Below are 20,962 nucleotides of genomic sequence, written 5' to 3'. Positions count from 1 at the left end.
CCTTTTTTTTTTCCCCCCCCTTCCAGTACAGCTTTCATGATAGGAGCAATCCTAGCGCAGGCAGTTTCAGGCAATTGCTTTCATTGTAAGCAGTCTCAGTAATTAAACAGGTCTCAGTAGTTACAGACCCTGCTGTGTCAGGTCTACACTAGCATTCACCATCACTAAACACAATAGAAACACAGAAGGAAATTTTAACCTAAAAACAACAGGAATAACCTGACAAACTGTTCATATGTCTGCAGTAAGCAAGTTAAACGAGACATAGTCAAGCAAACTTTGGACTTGTCCCAGTGACAGAGCACTGAACCTGACGACTGATTTGCCTGTAGAAGATTCTCAAAGAATAATGGCTTCTTAAACACTATTATGGAGAACAAACTAGTACAGTTTAATAGTAATCATAGTTTAAGACAACCTTTTGAGAGCTGTGGAAAATTATTAAATGTTGTTAACATGTAAAATGAATTGTTTTCAGCATTCATCTCAGTCTGAGAAAAAAATTGCTAGGATAACTATCAGCATGCTTAAGTCAGAGCTTTACACAAAAATGGCCGGCTGGCGACTCTGGGCAAAATTCACTCCTGAGTTTCACTTACAAGTGAACTTCACTTTAAGCACTGGCATTTGCTAAAAACAGGAAGAAAAATTCAAGATTCCACTTATGTTGGAATTTTTAAACACAAAGGGAAAAAAGAAGCGAGAGTCTCTGGCACAAGGTCACCCTCTGTTCAGGAACTTGGTTTTGGAGTGTTAGGTTTTGCATGGAAAAAGCAGGGTGGATGGGGAGGGGTTAATGCTAGAAGGAAGGGAAGATAAATAAACATTTCCTACAAAACATTTTGGGTTTTCACAGGATTTTAAAACAGGGGGGAAAAATATATATATTGACTATCAACATCTCAGTTTTCATTTTGAAATTAATTTCCATCATAAGATAACATTTCCGCCTTTGATAATATATTCTTACAAATCAGTCTAGATCTCATTACTATTATCTACATCATATGGCAGAGAAGATATTCTTTTATTTCTAAAAAATTTATTCTTACAACCCATACTTTAATGTGGAAAAAGCCTAAAAAAAAGAATAAAAGCCAACACTGGAGTATAAAACACCAACCACATGCACCTTTCACTATTTATCATTGACATGCAACAACTCTGATCAATGCAAGTATAGTGATCAGCCGCACCTTTTGCCTGTATAATAACAAGCTTAAATAATCAACAAATAGAAGAATAATATTTGGGAATATATGGACTCAAATAACTAATTTGATTGAAGGTGCTCACAGCTAAGGCACCTGTGCTTATTTCCTCTTAGGAAGCAGCAGATGCTCAGGCACTAGATGCCCAGGCATCTTCCTCATTGGCAATGCATCGAACCTCTCAGAACCTCCTGACAAGACCAATTAAAGCACGTCTTCAGAGCTGTAACTGAGCAGGTTTACTAAAAAAACCTGACAACACAACCTTCAAAATTAGTACCTCTGACACCACAGACAGAAAATAACTGCTCTAATCAATCTGTCCTTCAGTTGGCTTGGACAATCTGCAGTTAAAAGTCTCTCTGAAGTCCCTTACCAGCAAAAGAGAAGGAGCAGGAGTTTGTTCAGGAACAAAGACATCAGGGAGAAGATAAAAAACTGCCCTTAGGGAACCAGTGAAAGCCAGATCCCTGGTTTCTACCAAAAGTAGGAGCTGGAAATAAGCAAAAAAAAAATCCAGACATTTTATTAGACAAAAGCCACAATACGCTGGCTGGAATGAAAAAAAAGAAAAAAAAAGAGAATGAGAAAAAGTCTTTATTAGGGTAATATGACATTTTTGGGGAAAAAAAATCTAGGGGTATGAGAGAAAGAGAGACTGTGTAAACATCAGTAAGTATGTCCAAAACAATCTGTGCTCTTATTAATCATAATTCTAAAATGATAAAAAGACCCTCTTTTGGAGCGAAAACAGTCATCACTGTCACATGCTCCATTATGGAAAGGATTTATGTGGTTTCCTCTTAGCAATGTAAGCCAAGGCTTGAAAAGTTCCACATATTTTACTGTTCAAAGCCCTCTTATGGCAACTACCAGACACTACAGTGCTAATCCACATTTAAGAATTAACAGACATATTGGAAGAAAGAGCAGTAAGGAGTTTTGCTCCAAAATTATTTAGTATATTAAAAAGCTGAAAGTTAAATAAAGCAAAGGACAGTAGCTTTAATACAGAACTGAAATTAGAGGTCAGATTCCTTTGCTCTATGTTGGCAAGTTTCCACCAAAATTACTCATAATATGTTGCAGGAACTATAAACACATGGTATTTACAGCAAATCCCCACTTCTTACCTCAAATCATAGGTCTATATTTGAAGCAAAATTTGGGCTCTAAGCCAGTGTTAATAGTGCTGAGGTAAACTTGTACCACTTGAATGCTTTTTATGATGACCTTTGTTTATGTTAAATCAAGGCCCTCTTCAGGAAAGCTGGTAGTTATAGTCTCTTATGTTTCCTAAAAAGAAAAATAAACCCTGTGTCTCATTCTTTCTGATTTCAAGTGGATAAAAGGCCATGGGTACCCAAGACAGGGCTGCATCCATTTTTATCTGTTTTGCTTGAACAGCCCATAACTTCATTTTCACCAGTGATCTCATTAGCATAGACTTACTTGTATCTGCAGTATAAAACGTGCTCCATAAAAGCAAATTCATATCACATCAGTCAAGACAAGCTATTACGTGATACACAAATATAACACCACACACCATCAAACTACCTCATCTTTTTCTTTTTCTTATTTACTTGTAGAAATAGCTTGTGTATCTGTTCAAAAAGACACCAGAGATGTTGATTTACACGATATACTGATGGAGTCAGACTTTGCTAATGACCACCAGATTACTTCATTTTTGGCCCAGTGTCTCCATCAGGCCACTTTAAAGAGGAACTGAAGTTCTACACATTTTACAAGGCCCTTTTAAAATGTGCAATATTTCCATTTGCCAACTGGCATGTTTTCAAGGCAATCCTGGTAGAGCCATAACATATACAAATAGGAAGAGATACAGAGGAGTTTAATAAAAGAAATCTACCACGAGAGAAAGATTATATCATGTTCTAGAGTATTTCAATGAGCACCCACTAAAAAGAGATCTCTAATTTTGGAGTCGACACTTCACAGTGAAGGAATCAACCTGAAGACTGTATGTTTGTTGCAATGCTACTTGCTATAGCACACAATAGCAAATGATCAATTGTAAATTATTTGGGGGGGGGAAATTTTGAAGCAGTGAGAGATGCAAACATCCAAGTGTGAATTTTGGCCATAACTAAACAGGGAATAGTAATGAATCCAATAAAATCTACCATAAAAGCAGGGTCTTCGCTTCTTTTTCCTTTACAGGTTTCTAACGCTATAGTTATCAAACCACACAGGTTTATAACAAAACAGAGAGTGCTTTTATGATCCTGTGTCTTCAACTACTATGCTGAGGAGACACATAGATACTGCTCATAAAAATTATGGATACACTTTATCCTTCTCTAGGTTCTTCCTTGCGATCTTCATTTAAATCCTTAAATTGATTCTTAACCCCACAACATGGGAAGAACTTTCTTGGAGAGAATTCCTGATCGTAGAGGAAAATGTGTTTCTCTTGCCGTACCAAGCAAGAGGAGGGTCTCCCAGTCCCAGGAGAACACTTGGGGCAGGGAGATGGGGCACGGCCTTGCCCTCAAGAGCTGAAGGTAATGTCATACTGTAAGTATATAGCCATATTATAGCTACTAGTCCACACTAAGACTCCCAATTACAAAGGACTTGAAAGCTGTGCAGAGAGATCTCACATAGCATAACTCTCTGCACAAGATGCTCAACTGCAGACCCTCTCGTGTTTCTTTTCAACCATGTTCTAACACCCATTTTGAAACACACCACCTGCAAAAGTGATAAATATAGAAAAGCTGAATAGATTTCACGCTTTTTTTGCCTTTTTTTTAAATGCTTAATGGTTTCAACATTTGTTTTTTGGAAACTGGGTCTTCAATGCATGCAATGTTTCATGTCTGTAAAGAACAGTTGTTTGAAGTGAAGAGAGAACACTGAAAAAACCCAAACCACTGCCCCCTGGCCTGCTTGATCTAGGCCCAATTTCCCTGAATTTCAATCATATTAAATTCCATTCTCTGCAGTTTAAAATGTCAATTAACTCAAGGTAAGTCCCATTAGATAGGGCAGACACTGGATTCTCCTGACTGTTTGACTCTTGTTGAAATGTGCCTGTAATTGATTGCAAGATAACTACTGTTAAAAGCAGGGTGTACTGTCATTGTTTGGAAAAAAATGTTTTATAAACAAAAAATTAATTTCTCTTTTTAATTCAGTCATAACCTGTAATTCCAACTCAGATTTCTTTAGTTTTATTCCACAACGTACTGAGCAAACATTTCTGAAATAACTCTACCAGGACCCCATCAGCAAAGACTGGATTTTTTCCACATGGAATAAATATTGGTATCATTTTTCATATGGCTTTGCTTACTTTCAGTTCTAAATATGAAAACATCGCAAATAGAAACAGGCATAAAAGAGTTATCGGACCCTGTTAGAGCCAAAACCTGGACACAAATGTAACACCATAAGGCAAACAGGTTTGGACTCAAAATGAAATTCCAAGATTCCAAGTGCTATAGGAAGCAGCTGCTAAACTCAGAACACATCACTGCATTTTGATCAAACCTTGGGGTTTGGGGTTTTTTGTTGTTGTTGTTTTTAAAGTGTTCACAAAAATTAATTTGCCATTTTGACAGCCCTAATATGTAAAGCCTGGGCAAAAGAGCAACTGTAAGCACTGAAAGGCTACTTCCCACTCCCAACCAAACAAGAACTGTTCCTGAAACCCAGCCAAGCAACTGCATTTCAAAAAGGTTCTGTTTCATTCCTAATTTGGAAACAAAGGAGATTGCTTTGTAATACATTATTTGCATTACCTTAATAATCTAGAAACCAGATTGTGTGCTAGTACATACAAAAACTTACCCTGTAATTTGGCAGCCTAGACTGTATCAACACATATTAAGTTTTTTTATTAACAGACCTTTGCTTCATGGGTGCCAGTGAAATATTTCAAGCAAGACAAAAATTACATGTTACATGAAAGTAAGAGAAAGAAAGAGTTTTGGCTTCAAACTGCTTGCTGTTTGGCTGTTTGTGCTTCACGCAACACGTGGCAATTTACAGACTGATCAGACAGCTACCTATATAGCTCAGGACAAATGAATTTGGTAGATCGCTGTCAGTAAGGACTCAATTCTGACAGATACTCAGTAACCACAGTGGCAAGTAAGATGCCCCCAACTTCACCGTGCTCCTCAGTTTTTACAATGCTGGTTTTGCTCCAATAGGAGTATCCCCCCATTTGCACAGACACTTCTTCAGCTGTTTTTGTCATGCTTCAGAAAGCCATAAGAGGAGGGAGAGAAACTGCTCCTTCCGGTATAAAGTCCTGTTTCACTTTCATTGCTCTTCTGTAGTCAGAAAATACATGGAGGAAGGACAGAGGGGCCAGACGTCTCTGCAGTCAGCTTGTTAGACACTGTATCAAAGTTATTACTGAAAGAATATTTAAATGAACTTACCAGTAGAGAAAACAAGAACTGTGTTGTCCCAAAGACCGTATCTTTTCAGAGCATCAGTAAGATTTCCTACAGCTTCATCCATAAGAGTCACCATCCCTGCATAATGGCGCCTCTTTACATCTTTAATGGAAGAATATGGTTTCATGTATTCTTCAGGGACCTCGAGAGGTTCATGGACAGACTGAAAAGCAAGGTAGAGAAAGAGGGGCTGGGGTGGAAGGGATAGAATGGAAATTAGTTGAATATAAAGTACTAAATACAAAAGTTACTGCAGCAAAAGCAGCCCTGATTCATCAACAGCTGCAGGCACTGTGTTTTGATTTCTTCTACACTTCTCTCTTCTAATCCCTAAACATAAACTAATAAAACTTTGATAAAGGACTTTTGCAAAGCTGTGGAAAAACATCAGGTGTATCTTTTCTTCATAACACAGTTGTTAACAATTTCTTGCTATGAAACTCCTCCCATTAAACTTTCCATTCTCTTTTTAGAAGAGCAAACTACATGCTACATAATTTCTATAAATTCATTACTTGTATTATTAAAAAAGAAATGGAGAAGGGTAGCAGGCCAGGGCTGTGCAGCCAAAGCTGATTCTGATAGCAGATAAGGCAAGTTTTACTAGCGCTACTTCTCACATTTAGCCCTATGCACCCTGCTGAAAAGCCCTGAATTACAGCTCAAGTGCAGGTCTCTCCATTAATATTTCATTAATATTTTTTTAAACATTCTTTAGTGCTAAAGTTACCAAAGTAACAGCTGCTGACTGTACCTTCTCAGTTTTATGATTGGCTATAAGATCTATAGCTCTTTCTGTGAATAAATTGGTAGAGTACATGTTTTTAAACCCAGTTGCAACTTCTTCTCCATCTCGAAAGTCCAGAGCGCAGCGTGTTACGTTCTTTGCTTTGATGAGGACGCAATGGTTATGAGAATAATAATCCTCACTCCCTAGAAGATAGCCTAGAACAGGAAAAGATGTCAAATAAGCAGGCCAACATAATGTCGTATAAACAGATACATCAGGGGAAAAAGAAGTCAAAAATAAATGTCAAAACTTTAGTGGTTTTGAGGTGAAACACTCATCCAACATTTGACCATCTGTAGTGACATCCCTTGACAGGTCTAAGTAGCTCAACATTTAATACTTCATAGACTTTTTATTGCTAATGCAAGTAGTAATTTCAAAACACGTAACATTTTGGAAGCAGTTCAATGACTTTATATTCATAACTTGATATTAAACACATTAGCATTAAACCAACGCACTGATAGCAGAGCCAGTGACCTATCCGTGTACTACTCTGATGTTTAGCTGGTATGATTTTGTATATTTGTATTTTCACATAAGACTTCTCTCTCTATTAGGAAGTTTGGATTTTTTTTTATTTATTCAAAAACATCCAAATATGAAGCATTTTTTATGTCAGCTGTAAAGCAACTTCTGATCTACTGCTGACACCAACTGGTGAAAAAAAGACACTATTATTTAAAAATACCCAAAAGAAACTATGCAAAAATTCTAGAGGTATAGATTTGCTCCTATCAAGGGCTATCCTGTTAAGCATTGAGTGCTTTTGCTTTTTATCGACCAGAAACAAATCTCTTCAAATTTTTTTGAATCTCAGTAGTTATCACTTTGGAAATTAGATTTCAGATTTATTCACCAATACCCTGAAAAAACAGACAAATCTGCAAAAATATAGTCTTAAGTTCTGCAAAACCAAACTAAAACTGGAGACAAAAACACAAAATGGAGGAACCTCACTTGAATTTTTATTCAGCAGCTTCAAGTATAGTTACTTGTGCAAAAAAGTATGTACAGAAAGAATTAAGTTCTGTTTCAAATACAATATAAACTTCTAATACATTTTTAGGAGGGAAAAATGGCTTTTGTTTCAAAGGATAAGGACAGATTTTGTGGGCAGACTGCCTACATCAATGTACTCAAGAGCCACAAGCCACATTTTTCCATTTTGAGTGCCCAGTGGGGGAGATACCGTGTCAAGTTTCCCAAAGAATCAAATGCCCCTTAACTGCAATTGACACCTACCAGAATTACCTGAACATTATAGGATATTAAACTGCTACATTCTCTGAAAAGTAATGTCACACTGGGCATCCAAAAACCATGCCCAGAGCCAGCCTGTATTAAGGCCCCTGCATTAAGAGCCTGCTCGGTCCCAGGGTGAGATCTGATGAGGAGCGCCAGCCTATCTACATCTATGCCGTCAAAAAGATCCCCAGCTCCTGCAAAGGGATGGGAGGAGGCATATATGTTTAAGCAATGAGACATTATATTACAAACCATATATATTAGCTTAATTCAGTTGTGACACCATGGCCCCAAGGTCCCTGAAGAGTCAAAAGAGACAAACAATCTAAGGGAATTTTTTTTCCACCTGAAGTTTGGATCGCCTGTCCTGATTTCATCTGGGATAGAGTTAATTTCCTTCCTAGTAGCTGGTACAGTGCTGTGTTTTGGATTTAGTGTGAGAATAATGTTGATAACACACCGATGTTTTAGTTGTTGCTAGGTAATGCTTACGCTAGTCAAGGACTTTTCAGCTTCCCATGCTCTACCGACTGAGAAGGCTGGAGGGGCACAAGAAGCTGGGAGGGGGCACAGCCAGGACAGCTGACCCAAACTGGCCACAGGGACATTCCATACCATGTGACGTCATGCTCAGTATATAAGCTGGGGGAAAGCTGGCCAGGGGGCCACTGCTCAGGATCTGGTTGGGCATTGGTCGGTGGGTGGTGAGCAATTGCATTGTGCATCACTTATTTTGTATATATTATTATTATTTATTATTATTTTCCCTTCCTTTTCTGTCCTGTACCTCAACCCACAAGTTTTACTTTTTTTCCTGCCCCTCCCCCTCCCCCCCCAATTCTCTCCCCAATCCCACTGTGGGAGGGGAGTGAGCGAACAGCTGTGTGTTGTTTAACTGCCTGCTGGGTTAAACCACAACAGTCCTTTTGGTGCCGAACGTGGGGCTCGATGGGTTGAGATAACAACAAATCTGACCAAAGTGTGTTAAGGCAAATTTGTTGTAAGCATTCATTATATTAGGTTAATAGTCGATGGTCACAATGTTGATTTATTTGCTTTCAGAGTTGTTGTGCTGGTTCTCAGAGTTCTGTTATTTAACACCTTACTTGCGGTATATGTTCCCTGTTGTGCTGTTTATCACCTCTGGGAGCTGGGTCAAGGTTATCATTTTGCTGTACTTTGTAGCACTGGCTTAGGATATGATAAAATGGCTGGTTGTGAGACTAATCTGGTATTTGTACTCAGCATTGTCATCATCTCCATACTCCAGGAGCCACCTCCTGGAAACTATTAATAATTACACTTTTTACCTTTTCTCCTTGGAGAGCCAATTTACAGGGGAGACACCTTCCTCCGCTTTCCCCTTCTCCTCCAGGCTAGTTACAATAGGTCTTGGGAATTTTGAATATCCTTGGGATGTTCAAACCAGCATTTTCCTGTTGCTCCTGCTCCTGAATGTGTTTCAGGTTTGTTTAAGGTTAAACAACTATTTAAGAATACCACGTAGAGATCTGCCCAAAGGCTAGAGTTATGAGTGGCAGGTGTGTGGGATAGTGTGGACAAGTACCTAGGACAGTGGACACCCCCAGTGTTTTGGAACTTCACCCCTGAACAAGTGCAGAATCCTGAAAAACTAGTGAAGTATTTGGAAAAAGTATGCTGTCACCCTGGCAAGTCCAGAGAGACCCAGATCACTGCAACGTGCTGGGGCCTGGCCCATGCCTACCGAGCCCTGTTCAACACTATTCAGCACCCTCAAGAGGAAGAGAAGGTCTCTGGATCTGATGACAAAACAACAAGCACTGCGACTACCCCAACCCCAGCAACAGGCACTGCGGCTGAACCAGAGAACCAACCCGTACCGGTATCAGTCGCCCTATACACAAGAAGAAATACTGGAAGCAAAAGTGAGCTCGTTTAGTAAGGGATGATGAAAAAGCAGGGCCATCACAAGAAGAAGAGGAAGAACTCATAAACGAGGTGGTAACCAGCCGATCCCTATCCCTGAGTGAGCTGCAAGATATGCGAAAAGATTTCAGCCGTCGTCCAGGTGAGCATATTGTCACCTGGCTGCTCCGATGCTGGGCTAACAGGGCCAGTAGCCTGGAATTAGAGGGTAGGGAAGCCAAGCAGCTGGGATCCTTTTCTTGGGAAGGTGGCATTGACAAAGCGATTGGAAAAGAGGTACAAGCCCTCAGCCTCTGGAGGCGACTCCTGTCAGGTGTGAAGGAAAGGTATCCCTTCAAGGATGATGTTATATGTCACCCAGGCAAGTGGACCACCATGGAGAGAGGTATCCAGTACCTGAGGGAATTAGCCGTGCTGGAGGTGATTTATGATGACCTGGACAACAAGCAGTTATCCAAAGATCCAGATGAAGTCCAGTGCACATAGAATCATAGAATCATAGAATCATTGAGGTTGGAAAAGACCTCTAAGATCATCGAGTCCAACCGTCGACCCAACACCACCACGTCCACTAAACCATGTCCCTAAGTGCCTCATCTACACGTCTTTTAAATACCTCCAGGGATGGGGACTCCACCACTTCCCTGGGCAGCCTGTTCCAATGTTTAACCACTCTTTCACTAAAGAAATTTTTCCTTACATCCAATCTAAACCTCCCCTGGCGCAGCTTGAGGCCATTTCCTCTTGTCCTATTGCTAGTTACTTGGGAGAAGAGACCAACACCCACCTCGCTACAACCTCCTTTCACGTAGCTGTAGAGAGCGATGAGGTCTCCCCTCAGCCTCCTTTTCTCCAGGCTAAACAGTCCCAGTTCCCTCAGCCGCTCCTCATAAGACTTGTTCTCCAGACCCCTCACCAGCCTCGTTGCCCTTCTCTGGACACGCTCCAGCACCTCAACGTCCTTCTTGTAGTGAGGGGCCCAAAACTGAACACAGTATTCGAGGTGCGGCCTCACCAGGGCCGAGTACAGGGGCACGATCACTTCCCTACTCCTGCTGGCCACACTATTTCTGATACAGGCCAGGATGCCATTGGCCTTCTTGGCCACCTGGGCACACTGCCGGCTCATGTTCAGCCGGCTGTCAGCCAGCACCCCCAGGTCCTTTTCTGCCGGGCAGCTTTCCAGCCACTCCTCCCAAAGCCTGTACTGCTGCATGGGGTTGTTGTGACCCAAATGCAGGACCCGGCACTTGGCCTTGTTGAACCTCATACAGTTGGCCTGGGCCCATCGATCCAGCCTGTCCAGGTCCCTCTGCAGAGCCTTCCTACCCTCGAGCAGATCAACACTCCCGCTCAACTTGGTGTCGTCTGCAAACTTACTGAGGGTGCACTCGATCCCCTCATCCAGATCATTGATAAAGATATTAAACAAGACCGGCCCCAGTACCGAGCCCTGGGGAACACCGCTCGTGACCGGCCACCAACTGGATTTAACTCCATTCACCACAACTCTCTGGGCCCGGCCGTCCAGCCAGTTTTTGACCATGACACATGTGGCAGAAGTTTGTACGGAGCACACCATCGTCATATGCCAACTCATTGGCAGTAATGAACTGGAAAGATGGAGAGGGACAGTGGATGAATTGGCTGGCCACCTACAGCAATACGAAGAAAACATTTCTTCCTCATCTCGGCTGTGGAGAAACTGTCCTGGCAGGTCCACCAATTCAAAGAGGATAGGTCCTACTCCCCACCTGTACGGACCAGTATCTCAGCCATTAGGAGTAAGCGTCCCTCTGCTCAAGAGAGAGGATATAGTGGGTGAACACCACGGGCCACCCTGTGGCTTTACCTGTGTGACCACAGAGAGGACGTGAGGAAGTGGGATGGAAAACCTACATCAGCCCTAGAGGCACGGGTGCGTGAGTTGCACGGAAAAACAATCACAGAAGGCAGTTCTTCCAGGAAAATCACTGCTCCATTTTCCAGTGGGCAGTTCCCCAGAGTAGAAGGGCCGATCTTACTTCTGATCTTAATGGAGAGACTTCTGACTCATATTTACAAGAAATGAGAAACAAATACTATGACTAGGACTATAGGGGCCCTGCCTCCAGCCAGGTGGAGGAAAGGGACAAACAGGTTTACTGGACTGTGTGGATTCCATGGCCTGGCACATCAGACCCACAGGAGTATAAGGCTCTAGTAGACACCGGTGCACAGTGTACCCTAATGCCATCAAGATATATAGGAACAGAACCCATCTGTATTTCTGGGGTGACAGGGGATCCCAACAGCTAACTGTATTGGAAGCCGAAGTAAGTCTAACTGGGAATGAGTGGCAAAAGCATCCTGTTGTGACTGGCCCAGAGGCTCCGTGCATCCTTGGCATAGACCACCTCAGGAGAGGGTATTTCAAGGACCCAAAGTACCGGTGGGCTTTTGGTATAGCTGCCCTGGAGATGGAGGAAATGAAACAGCTGCCTACCTTGCCTGGTCTCTCGGAGGACCCTTCTATTGTGGGGTTGCTGAAGGTCAAAGAACAACAGGTGCCAATCGCCACCACAGTGGTGCACCGGCAGCAATATCGCACCAACCAAGACTCCCTGATCCCCATCCATAAGCTGATTCGCCGACTGGAGAGCCGAAGAGTGATCAGCAAGACCCGCTCACCCTTTAACAGTCCCATATGGCCAGTGCAAAAGTCTAATGGAGAGTGGAGACTAACAGTAGACTATCGTGGCCTGAGCGAAGTCACGCCACTGCTGAGTGCTGCCATGCCGAACACGCTAGAACTTCAATACAAACTGGAGTCAAAGGCAGCCAAGTGGTATGCCACAGCTGATATCGCTAATGCGTTTTTCTCAATCCCTTTGGCAGCAGAGGAAACACAGCCCTACCATTTGCCATGGACTGATCCAGACTGCACTGGAACAGGGTGAAGCTCCAGTCACTGACTCATGGATGGTGGCAAATACCCTGTGGGGGTGGTTACAGCAATGGAAGCAGAGCCAGAAATGGCAGCGCAGAGGCAAACCCATCTGGGCTGCCACATTGTGGCAAGATATTGCTGCCCGGGTGGAGAACCTGGTTGTAAAAATCCGTCACGTAGGTGCTCACATACCCAAGAGTCGGGCCACTGGAGAACATCAAAACAACCAGCAGGTGGATCAGGCTGCTGAGATTGAAGTAGCTCAAGTGGATCTGGACTGGCAGCATAAGGGTGAATTATTTCTAGCTCAGTGGGCCCATGACACCTCAGGTCACCAAGGAAGAGATGCAACATATATGTGGGCTCGTGATCGAGGGGTGGACTTGACCATGGACACTATTGCACAGGTTATCCATGAATGCGAAACATGCGCTGTATGGAAGCCAAGCGGTTAAAGCCTCTCTGGTATGGAGGACGATGGCTGAAATATAAATATGGGGAGGCCTGGCAGATCGATTATATCACACTCCCACAAACCCACCAAGGCAAGTGCCATGTGCTTACAATGGTGGAGGCAACCACCGGATGGCTGGAAACATATCCCGTGCCCCATGCCACTGCCCAGAACATTATCCTGGGCCTTGAAAAGCAAGTCTTATGGCGACATGGCACCCCAGAAAGAATTGAGTCAGACAACGGGACTCATTTCCGAAACAACCTCACAGACACCCGGGCCAAAGAGCACGGCATTGAGTGGGTGTATCACATCCCCTATCATGCACCAGCCTCTGGGAAAATTGAACGATACAATGGACTGTTAAAGACTACGCTGAGAGCAATGGGTGGTGGGACGTTCAAACCTTGGGATACGCATTTAGCAAAGGCCACGTGGTTAGTCAACACGAGGGGATCTGCCAATTGAGCTGGCCCTGCCCAGTCAAAACTTTTATGCACTGTAGAAGGGGATAAAGTCCTGCAGCGCATGTAAAAAATAAGCTGGGGAAGACAGCCTGGGTTATTCCTGCCTTGGGCAAAGGCAAACGCATCCGTGGGATTGCTTTTGCTCAAGGACCTGGGTGCACTTGGTGGGTGATGCAGGAGGCTGGGCAAGTCCAACGTGTACCTCAAGGATATTTGGTTTTGGGTGAGAATAGTCAATAAATTAAATTGTATGATGTTAATTGCTATATATCATCACTTCTATGGTGGCTATATGCCCTATCAATGGTATTAGAGTAAGAATCACCCAGATCAATGAAGAATGAACTTTGATGAAAAGCAAGCAAAGCACAGTGATAATGGAACCAGAACTGGCTTCAGCATGCAACAATCCAACACCACACACCATCTCTCCTGCCCTGAAGGACTGTTATGACAGATGGAGCCCAACGTCATGGACTAAATGAACACAACAACCATTTTATAGGGAATGATTTCTGTGTGTATATATCAAAAGACAGGAAAAGTGGTGGTGATTAATGGGAACGTATTGGAAAGTGTGGGACCTGGGCATGACGTAGATGATATAGAATAAGAGGTGGATACTGTCCTGGTTTCAGCTGGGATGGAGTTAATTTTCTTCCTAGTAGCTGGTACAGTGCTGTGTTTTGGATTTAGTGTGAGAATAACGTTGATAACACACCGATGTTTCAGTTGTTGCTAAGCAGTGCTTACACCAGCCAAGGACTTTTCAGCTTCCCATGCTCTACCGACTGAGAAGGCTGGAGGTGCACAAGAAGCTGGGAGGGGGCACAGCCAAACTGGCCAAAGGGACATTCCATACCATGTGACGTCATGCTCAGTACATAAACTGGGGAAAGCTGGCGGGGGGGGGCGCTGCTTAGGGACTGGCTGGGCATCGGTCGGTGGGTGGTGAGCAACTGCATCGTGCATCACTTATTCTGTACATTCTTTTATTATTATTATTAGTTTCCCTTCCTTTTCTGTCCTATTGAACTGTCTTTATCTCAACCCATGAATCTTACTTCCCCACCCCCCACCCCCCATAATTCTCTCCCTGATCCCACTGAGGGGAGTGTGGGGAGTGAGCGAAAGGCTGCGTCGTGTTTAGCTGCCTGCTGGGTTAAACCACGACATCACCATTGTCTATAATGGGCATGTAGCACAGCCAGGCTCCTCACTTAAGTACCTAAAGTTAGACAAGAGGAACGTGGACTTCAGCTTAAGTTTCTCTGTATCTTACTTTCTCAGCTGTAGAAGTGGGCAGCAGTAGTATCAACAGCTTGCAAAGTTATTTTGAAGACAATGAACTGTTTTGAAATTCTCCATTCAATTAAAGTGTCTCAAAAACAACCAAGTGGAGATGGACAATTTTGCATTCAGTACCACGCAGAATGAGATGTATGGCAGGCAGCCTGATTCACATAACATCTGTGGCACTTGTGCAAAACTAATAAACATCCAATCAATACTGGGACACGAGCCTTTGCGAGAGGAAGAATAAATAACATGTAGCTACAAGTTGCTTTGTAACACTCACAATTGGACAATCTAATTCTGGCATTATTTTTTTTAATCTGAGGGTTTGAATTCATTACTTGCGAGTTCCTGCAACAGACCTTTTGGATACTGTTTTATAGAGGCTCTCACACCATCTTCCTTGCCACAGGCTCTGGAAAACCAATGCTACTCTATTCACAAAGCATGAACACAGTGTGGTATGACATCTATTTCTCTCTTTAAAATATCAGCTTTTAGAAGTGCAGCATTATTTGCAGAGCAAGCGGTGTCTACTGTCTGATCTAACACAAAAAGTTCAGATTAAAGACACTTATAAAAACAAACCAATCACTACACCTTAAATCTTCTAACCATCATGGAACCACATTAAATCCAGGTGATAAGAGAGAAATACTTTCTTTGGAGCCACTCAATAATCATGATGTTTTCTTCAATAAGTAGTAAGACTTGGGCATGCATTTAAGGAACTATCTTATTTTAAGCAGTTATACTTTGGAAACATGCATGCCCAGGTATTGATTCACTTATACACTAATAGTAAATCTGCTGTTCTTAGAAGAATCGGGCAGTTTCTTATCATTTTTAATACTGCATTTATTGCCCATGTTAAATCTAACCATTACCAAAGTAAGTATCAAATCCTCTGCGGGTTGGAAGGCATTCTTTTCTGTACATCCCTAAATGCCACTTCCCCACCATGTGAGTAACGTATCCCGCCTCTTGAAGTAGCTCTGGGAGGAGTTTCTCATCCAGTGGCACACAGCTGGGCTGGCACGGCCAAATTATCTGGTGTTGTAAACCTGTGTGGATCTAGCAGAGAAAAGGGGGATGCGAGATTAGTTACAACACAGCAACACGTTCCCGTAGGTGACTTTATAAGCAGGTGCAAAAAGAAACAAAGCTACACCAGAGGCTAGCATTAGTTTTAGGGCCTCCTGTCTTTACCGATGTAGCACCGAGGAAGATGAGGAAGCCGCAGGAGTAAGGCAGGGGGAATGTGGAGGAAGACAAGGAAATAGCACCGCAGGGGTTTACAAGACCTTCCCAGGCACCAACCAAGTGCAATTAAAAAAACCAAAGCCTTTTGCTTTTTCATCTAAAAATCTAACAGGTAACAATTACCATTATGGTCTCTTTGAAGGCTAGGGACAACATCTCAACATGGAATGACAGATTTTAAATGGGATGGAGATGGGCAAAAAGGCACATGGCAGGTGAAGCTACCAAGCTTTTGCCTGTATCAGAGAACAGTCACCAGAGGAAAAGGCGATAAAGGCTAATAGAGCGCTTTCTGCATTACTCTTCTAAATGTACATTATATACACACATTCATATATTTATTTACATACTTAAAGTGAGTGTGAGCACTTTTACAAAAAAAGCATTTGGATACTGGGGATAACACAAGTTTTAGACACTGCCTAGATCTGATCTCTAACAGTTCTGCATAAGTTTCCAGTCTTAACAAGTGGTGAATTTTTTATCTGTTTACAAAAGCATGACTGATAACAATACTCCCAGCACTATACTTTGCTTGATGCAAGAAACCTCTTCAGTTACTGTGTGCTTTAAGCTGACTTTTGTCAACTCCCCTATCTCCTCCAGAAAAAAAAAATGCACTAACCTAAACTTAGGCCAGCAAACATACACATACAGGTATAAATATCTTGTTTATTTACTAAATATTTCTAGTAGTCTGCCTCTGTCAAAGCACAAAACCTCCAAGACCCCCTAGAGCACAAGACATCAGATTTTATAACTCCACTAAGCACTCCAGTGTAGCAAGCTGTATGACTAATTTTTAAAGCATCACTTTAGCAACACTTTTTGAACTCACTTTTAAGCCCTGATCTTAGGCAAGTGGGTAAGTAGACTCTCACAAAGGGCCTACTAGTTACTAATCTTCTTTGAAACAGGAGATGGAAAAAACCCTTTTTTTTTTTTTAAATGCAGTAGTACAAAAAAGATTATTAATATAGTGAAAGACACAAGCTATCAAAGCATTTTAATTTCTTCCACTGTCTCTAGAAAGCAAGAAAAGGAGAGGAAAATAATAATAATTAAAAAAACCAAACCCTATAGCTTTCATAAACCAGTACCTTTGCTCTTTTTTCTTTATGGACTGCAAGATGACTATCAAAATTCCAGCTCCAGATAGGACCAGACTTCAGTTACTTTTTCAAATCTCTGAGCAATTGCTAATCACACCAATGGGTAAAACAAAACAAAATCCCACATATTTGCTACATAATTATTTCCCGCATGCAGTATCTCCTCAATTTTACAGAAAAATTACTTCTATTTTCTAATATTATTTTACTCGTTTGTAACAAGGTCAACAGGAAGACGATTAAATTACCAAGTCAGATGCATATGATGAATTTAAATCAGGACTGAACTATGAGCATATCCAACTTCCACTTTAAAGATCAGATAAAGCACTGTCCAGTTAACCCTGAGCCATTTCTAGATAAGCACGTTCAGAGTATGAACTCTATTCTATAAATAGTCAAAATGAACAAATGTTTTAGGTTATTTACACAAAACAATTTAAAGAGTAGGTAAAAAAACCAAGGCAATTACACCTTCCTATCCTTTATTATCGACTCTTGGAGTTTTTAGGAACAGAACAAACATTGCTTGAAAAGAGTAAGTATCACCTAGAACAACCTTCCTGCAACAACAAGAGATAACATCCACTAATACAGGATGACATTTATTTTCATTCTGAACAGTTTCTTTTTGACAAATCACTATGGTTAACATGCATGTGCAGGAGTTTTTGAGAGAGAGGGGAAATTTCTCAATTATCCTTAACCCTTTGTGAGTTTCTCCTTTCTGTCTGTGCTGTATTCTTCTCCCCGCCCCATTTTTGCCAAAGTTGCAATAAAAAGAAGGCGGAGGAGGGAGTATAGCAGTATGATAAAGTCCAATTCTTATACCTGTACATCTGTATATGTATACCTGTGCAGCTGAAAAAAATGGGAAAAATCATGACTAGGACTACAAAGCAGCTAGACACCCTGACTAAGTATCAGTCTGTGTGCACTCCATCAAGGGGTGCATAAATGTCTACACCTATGGTACCATACGGAGGAGAATGTACAGGTTAGGATGCATTTAAATGCTGCATTGGAAAACACGCTGCATAAACTGAACACATAAACTGAGCCCATAGTGCTTATCCGCTTCTGGCTGCGTCTTGACTGCGTGCCTGTCCAGTTCAGAAGTACGTAACAGAAGAAGACTACGACAGGAGTATTTTTCATGATACACTGCCATGCCTGTTAATACAACTGAAGCGTAGAGAGCACCCCAGCTTTTCTGAAGCAGAACAACTTGCACTAAACTCACGCTTAGTTTATTGCCGAGCTAGCAAGCCAAAAGTAAGTGAAATAAGTTTGTCTGCATATAAACGCAACTGTTTTTTTGTACAGTAGCCTTCTCCCAAGCACATCTTTGCATGAGATACAAGAAGGCCAACCTACACACGGCGCTGCCGAAAACAAGCGGGAGAGAAGCGCCCCGCAAGCTACCTGCCGACACGCCGCGAAGGGCGGCGGGAAGGGGCCGGGAGGGCGTGGCCGCCGCCGAGGAGGAATGGAGGGACGGCTCTCCCGCCGGCATCGCCGCGCTGGGGCAACAACTCCGCGGCCGAGTTTCCCCGGGTGTCCCCCTCGACCCGCGCCCTACCTGGTAGCGGCCGCTGAGGAGCTGGCTGCGGGAGGGGGTGCAGAGCGGCTGGGTGTAGTACCGCTCCAGCCGCACGCCGCCCGCCCCCAGCGCGTCCAGCCGCGGCGTGCGGATGGCCGAGCCGTGCCAGCCCACGTCGCCCCAGCCCAGGTCGTCGGCCAGCACCAGCACCAGGTGCGGGGCGGGCGGCCGCGCCGCCGCCAGCCGCGGCAGGCAGAACGACAGGCAGAAGAGCAGGGAGAGCGGTGGTGGGGCGCCCGCCCGCCGCGCCATCCCCGCCACCAGGAACTGGGCCGCGGGGACCGCCCCGGGGACGGGCCACGGCGGCGGCAGCGCCCGGCTCCTCCCGCCGGGCGGGCCGGGGTTGCGGGGGCGGTGGCGGCGGTGTGGGGCGCGCCCGTCCTCGGACACCGGCCCGGCTTGGGCTGGGGCTGGGGCCGCCCCCTCCCGCTCCGCTGTGCTGTAGCTCGGTCCGGGCCTGTGTAGCGGTAAGAGTAGCGAGGCCCCGGAGTACCGGTTGTGGGTGAAAGCGGTGCAGCTGTAGGCCGATTAGTTTATGAAATGAGTCAAAAAAAGAGATTGTAAAGTTGTTGCCGGTGTTAGCAGGGTATCCAACTCAGTGATGCTGGAGGTCATCTTCCTTCACTTCCTACATGAAACATCTGTTTTAAGCCATGGAGCCTTTCCTAGGGGAACCAGGGAACTATTTGCAGGCTTGTGTTTCAAGTCAGCTGTGTTTCCACGGAGGTCAATACAACAGTTTGAGTAGAGGATGGATAGAGTGTGTTCTCCTACAAGTAACTGGACTGGTACTTCTGTCTTCATACGCGATACCATGGCAGCTCATCCAGATTTAATACTGCCAACAGAGTTTATTCCGTGCATAACCAAAATGGGGCAGCTGCAGAACCACCACGGCCTTGCTGCTTGCCAACCTGTGCTACAGCCTGGGAAAGACAAATTGCCACCGCCACTGTAGAAGCAGCTGAGCTGCTCGAGATGGCAATCATTCCTGTAGGAGAAAAGTGCACGGCCTCTCTCCTGCCACCATCAGCTGCTGCTCTCATCCCCGCCCCTGCCTGCTCCTTCTGCAAAATCATGAGTGACCCGGGGCTTTTTTCTCTTCGTTTTGTTCATGCAGATGGCAAGTCTTGATCTAGGTCTGGCTGTTAAGATGGTGCTTGTGACTGTTACTGAGTAGGAAGGAAGTGAAGCAACCCAGAAGCAGAAATAACAGCTATGTCAACAGGGCTGTTTCTTCAAACCGTGTAATCTTCTAAAGCAATATTGTAAACGACCACTACCTTAGTTATGACCTTGATGAAATACGTAAGACTGTGAAAGGACAGAAATAGCTGTCAGCTCTGATGGATTTTGTTCATCCATGGAATACATATACATTTCAGTCTCCAGTTAAAGATCAAATAACCACGTGTTTCACATTTAGCTGGAATGGTACACACGTGCATTTCCAAATTTATATAGCCATTTGGTAGCAGGTGAAAGAACAAACCACATTAAAAATCATGTTTCTCAGTAAGAAAGGCAAATATTGAGTGTGCCAGGCTCCTGTCTACTTTCTTTTTGATTGACAAGTCTCTATAGAAAGAAAGTTCCTGCTCCTATGAATGAAGTCTAGTGGATAAGTCTATGAATTTGCCAGGTATTTTTTTACAAATCCCAAAGAACTCCCTGCTGGTTTGAAAACAGCAGCAATGATGAGTGATGCCACATTTTTTTCTACAGTAAGAATGTGTGTGTCCACAGCTGGTATTGGAACAAGCAACACCACCGTCCTGAAGTCAGTTTTCCCTGAAGTAAATTTCTGACAAGCTGGTATGTGACTATGAGTTACATTTTCTTTGTTGAGATGTGATTAATACTGTTCAAAAGCCTGGAAAGTTCCGATTTATCTTGGTTTTAGTTCAGATCCCATCACCAGTAACAGTTGTCTCACTGAATTGCATATTTTACTAACTTCTTCCATGCCCTTATTATAGGTAAAGTTCCATTCAAATGTTTCCATTCCCATGGAAACCACTCTTGTTCATTCAAAACAATTACTTTGAAAATCTACAGAGTGCTGGTGAAATCTGAAATGTTGGATACAAATTTTGGAGTAAAATTCATAATGGCTATTCACCTGACATGTTTCCAAAGGTATCATAGTGTTCAAGTGCAGCTGAACTCGTACTCCCTTGTAGAGGAGCGTCAAGAGTTTTTTGCTGGTTATCCTGCTCCACCAGAATTGGATAACCTGGTT

The 20,962-nt window shown here is 43.2% G+C and overlaps 1 protein-coding gene across 1 annotated transcript in view; it reads right to left on the bottom strand.

Annotated features, from left to right (window-relative positions):
• Positions 1–18,972, bottom strand: part of ARSB (arylsulfatase B) — an 80,972-nt gene extending 62,000 nt beyond the window's left edge. Inside the window, exons 1-4 of the mRNA XM_076363327.1 lie at positions 18,700–18,972; positions 15,630–15,816; positions 6,405–6,595; positions 5,633–5,840 (exon numbers count right to left, since the gene is read on the bottom strand). Coding sequence (XP_076219442.1) covers positions 5,633–5,840; positions 6,405–6,595; positions 15,630–15,816; positions 18,700–18,972 — 859 coding nt within the window. The remainder of the gene's footprint in view (positions 1–5,632; positions 5,841–6,404; positions 6,596–15,629; positions 15,817–18,699) is intronic.
• Positions 18,973–20,962: the final 1,990 nt, after the last annotated feature.

This window comes from Aptenodytes patagonicus, chromosome Z, assembly GCF_965638725.1.
Source record: "Aptenodytes patagonicus chromosome Z, bAptPat1.pri.cur, whole genome shotgun sequence".
In the NCBI taxonomy this organism is placed as follows: Eukaryota; Metazoa; Chordata; class Aves; order Sphenisciformes; family Spheniscidae; genus Aptenodytes; species Aptenodytes patagonicus.
Note: the sequence above shows the minus strand (reverse complement) of the source record. Positions and strands in the feature narration are given on the sequence as shown.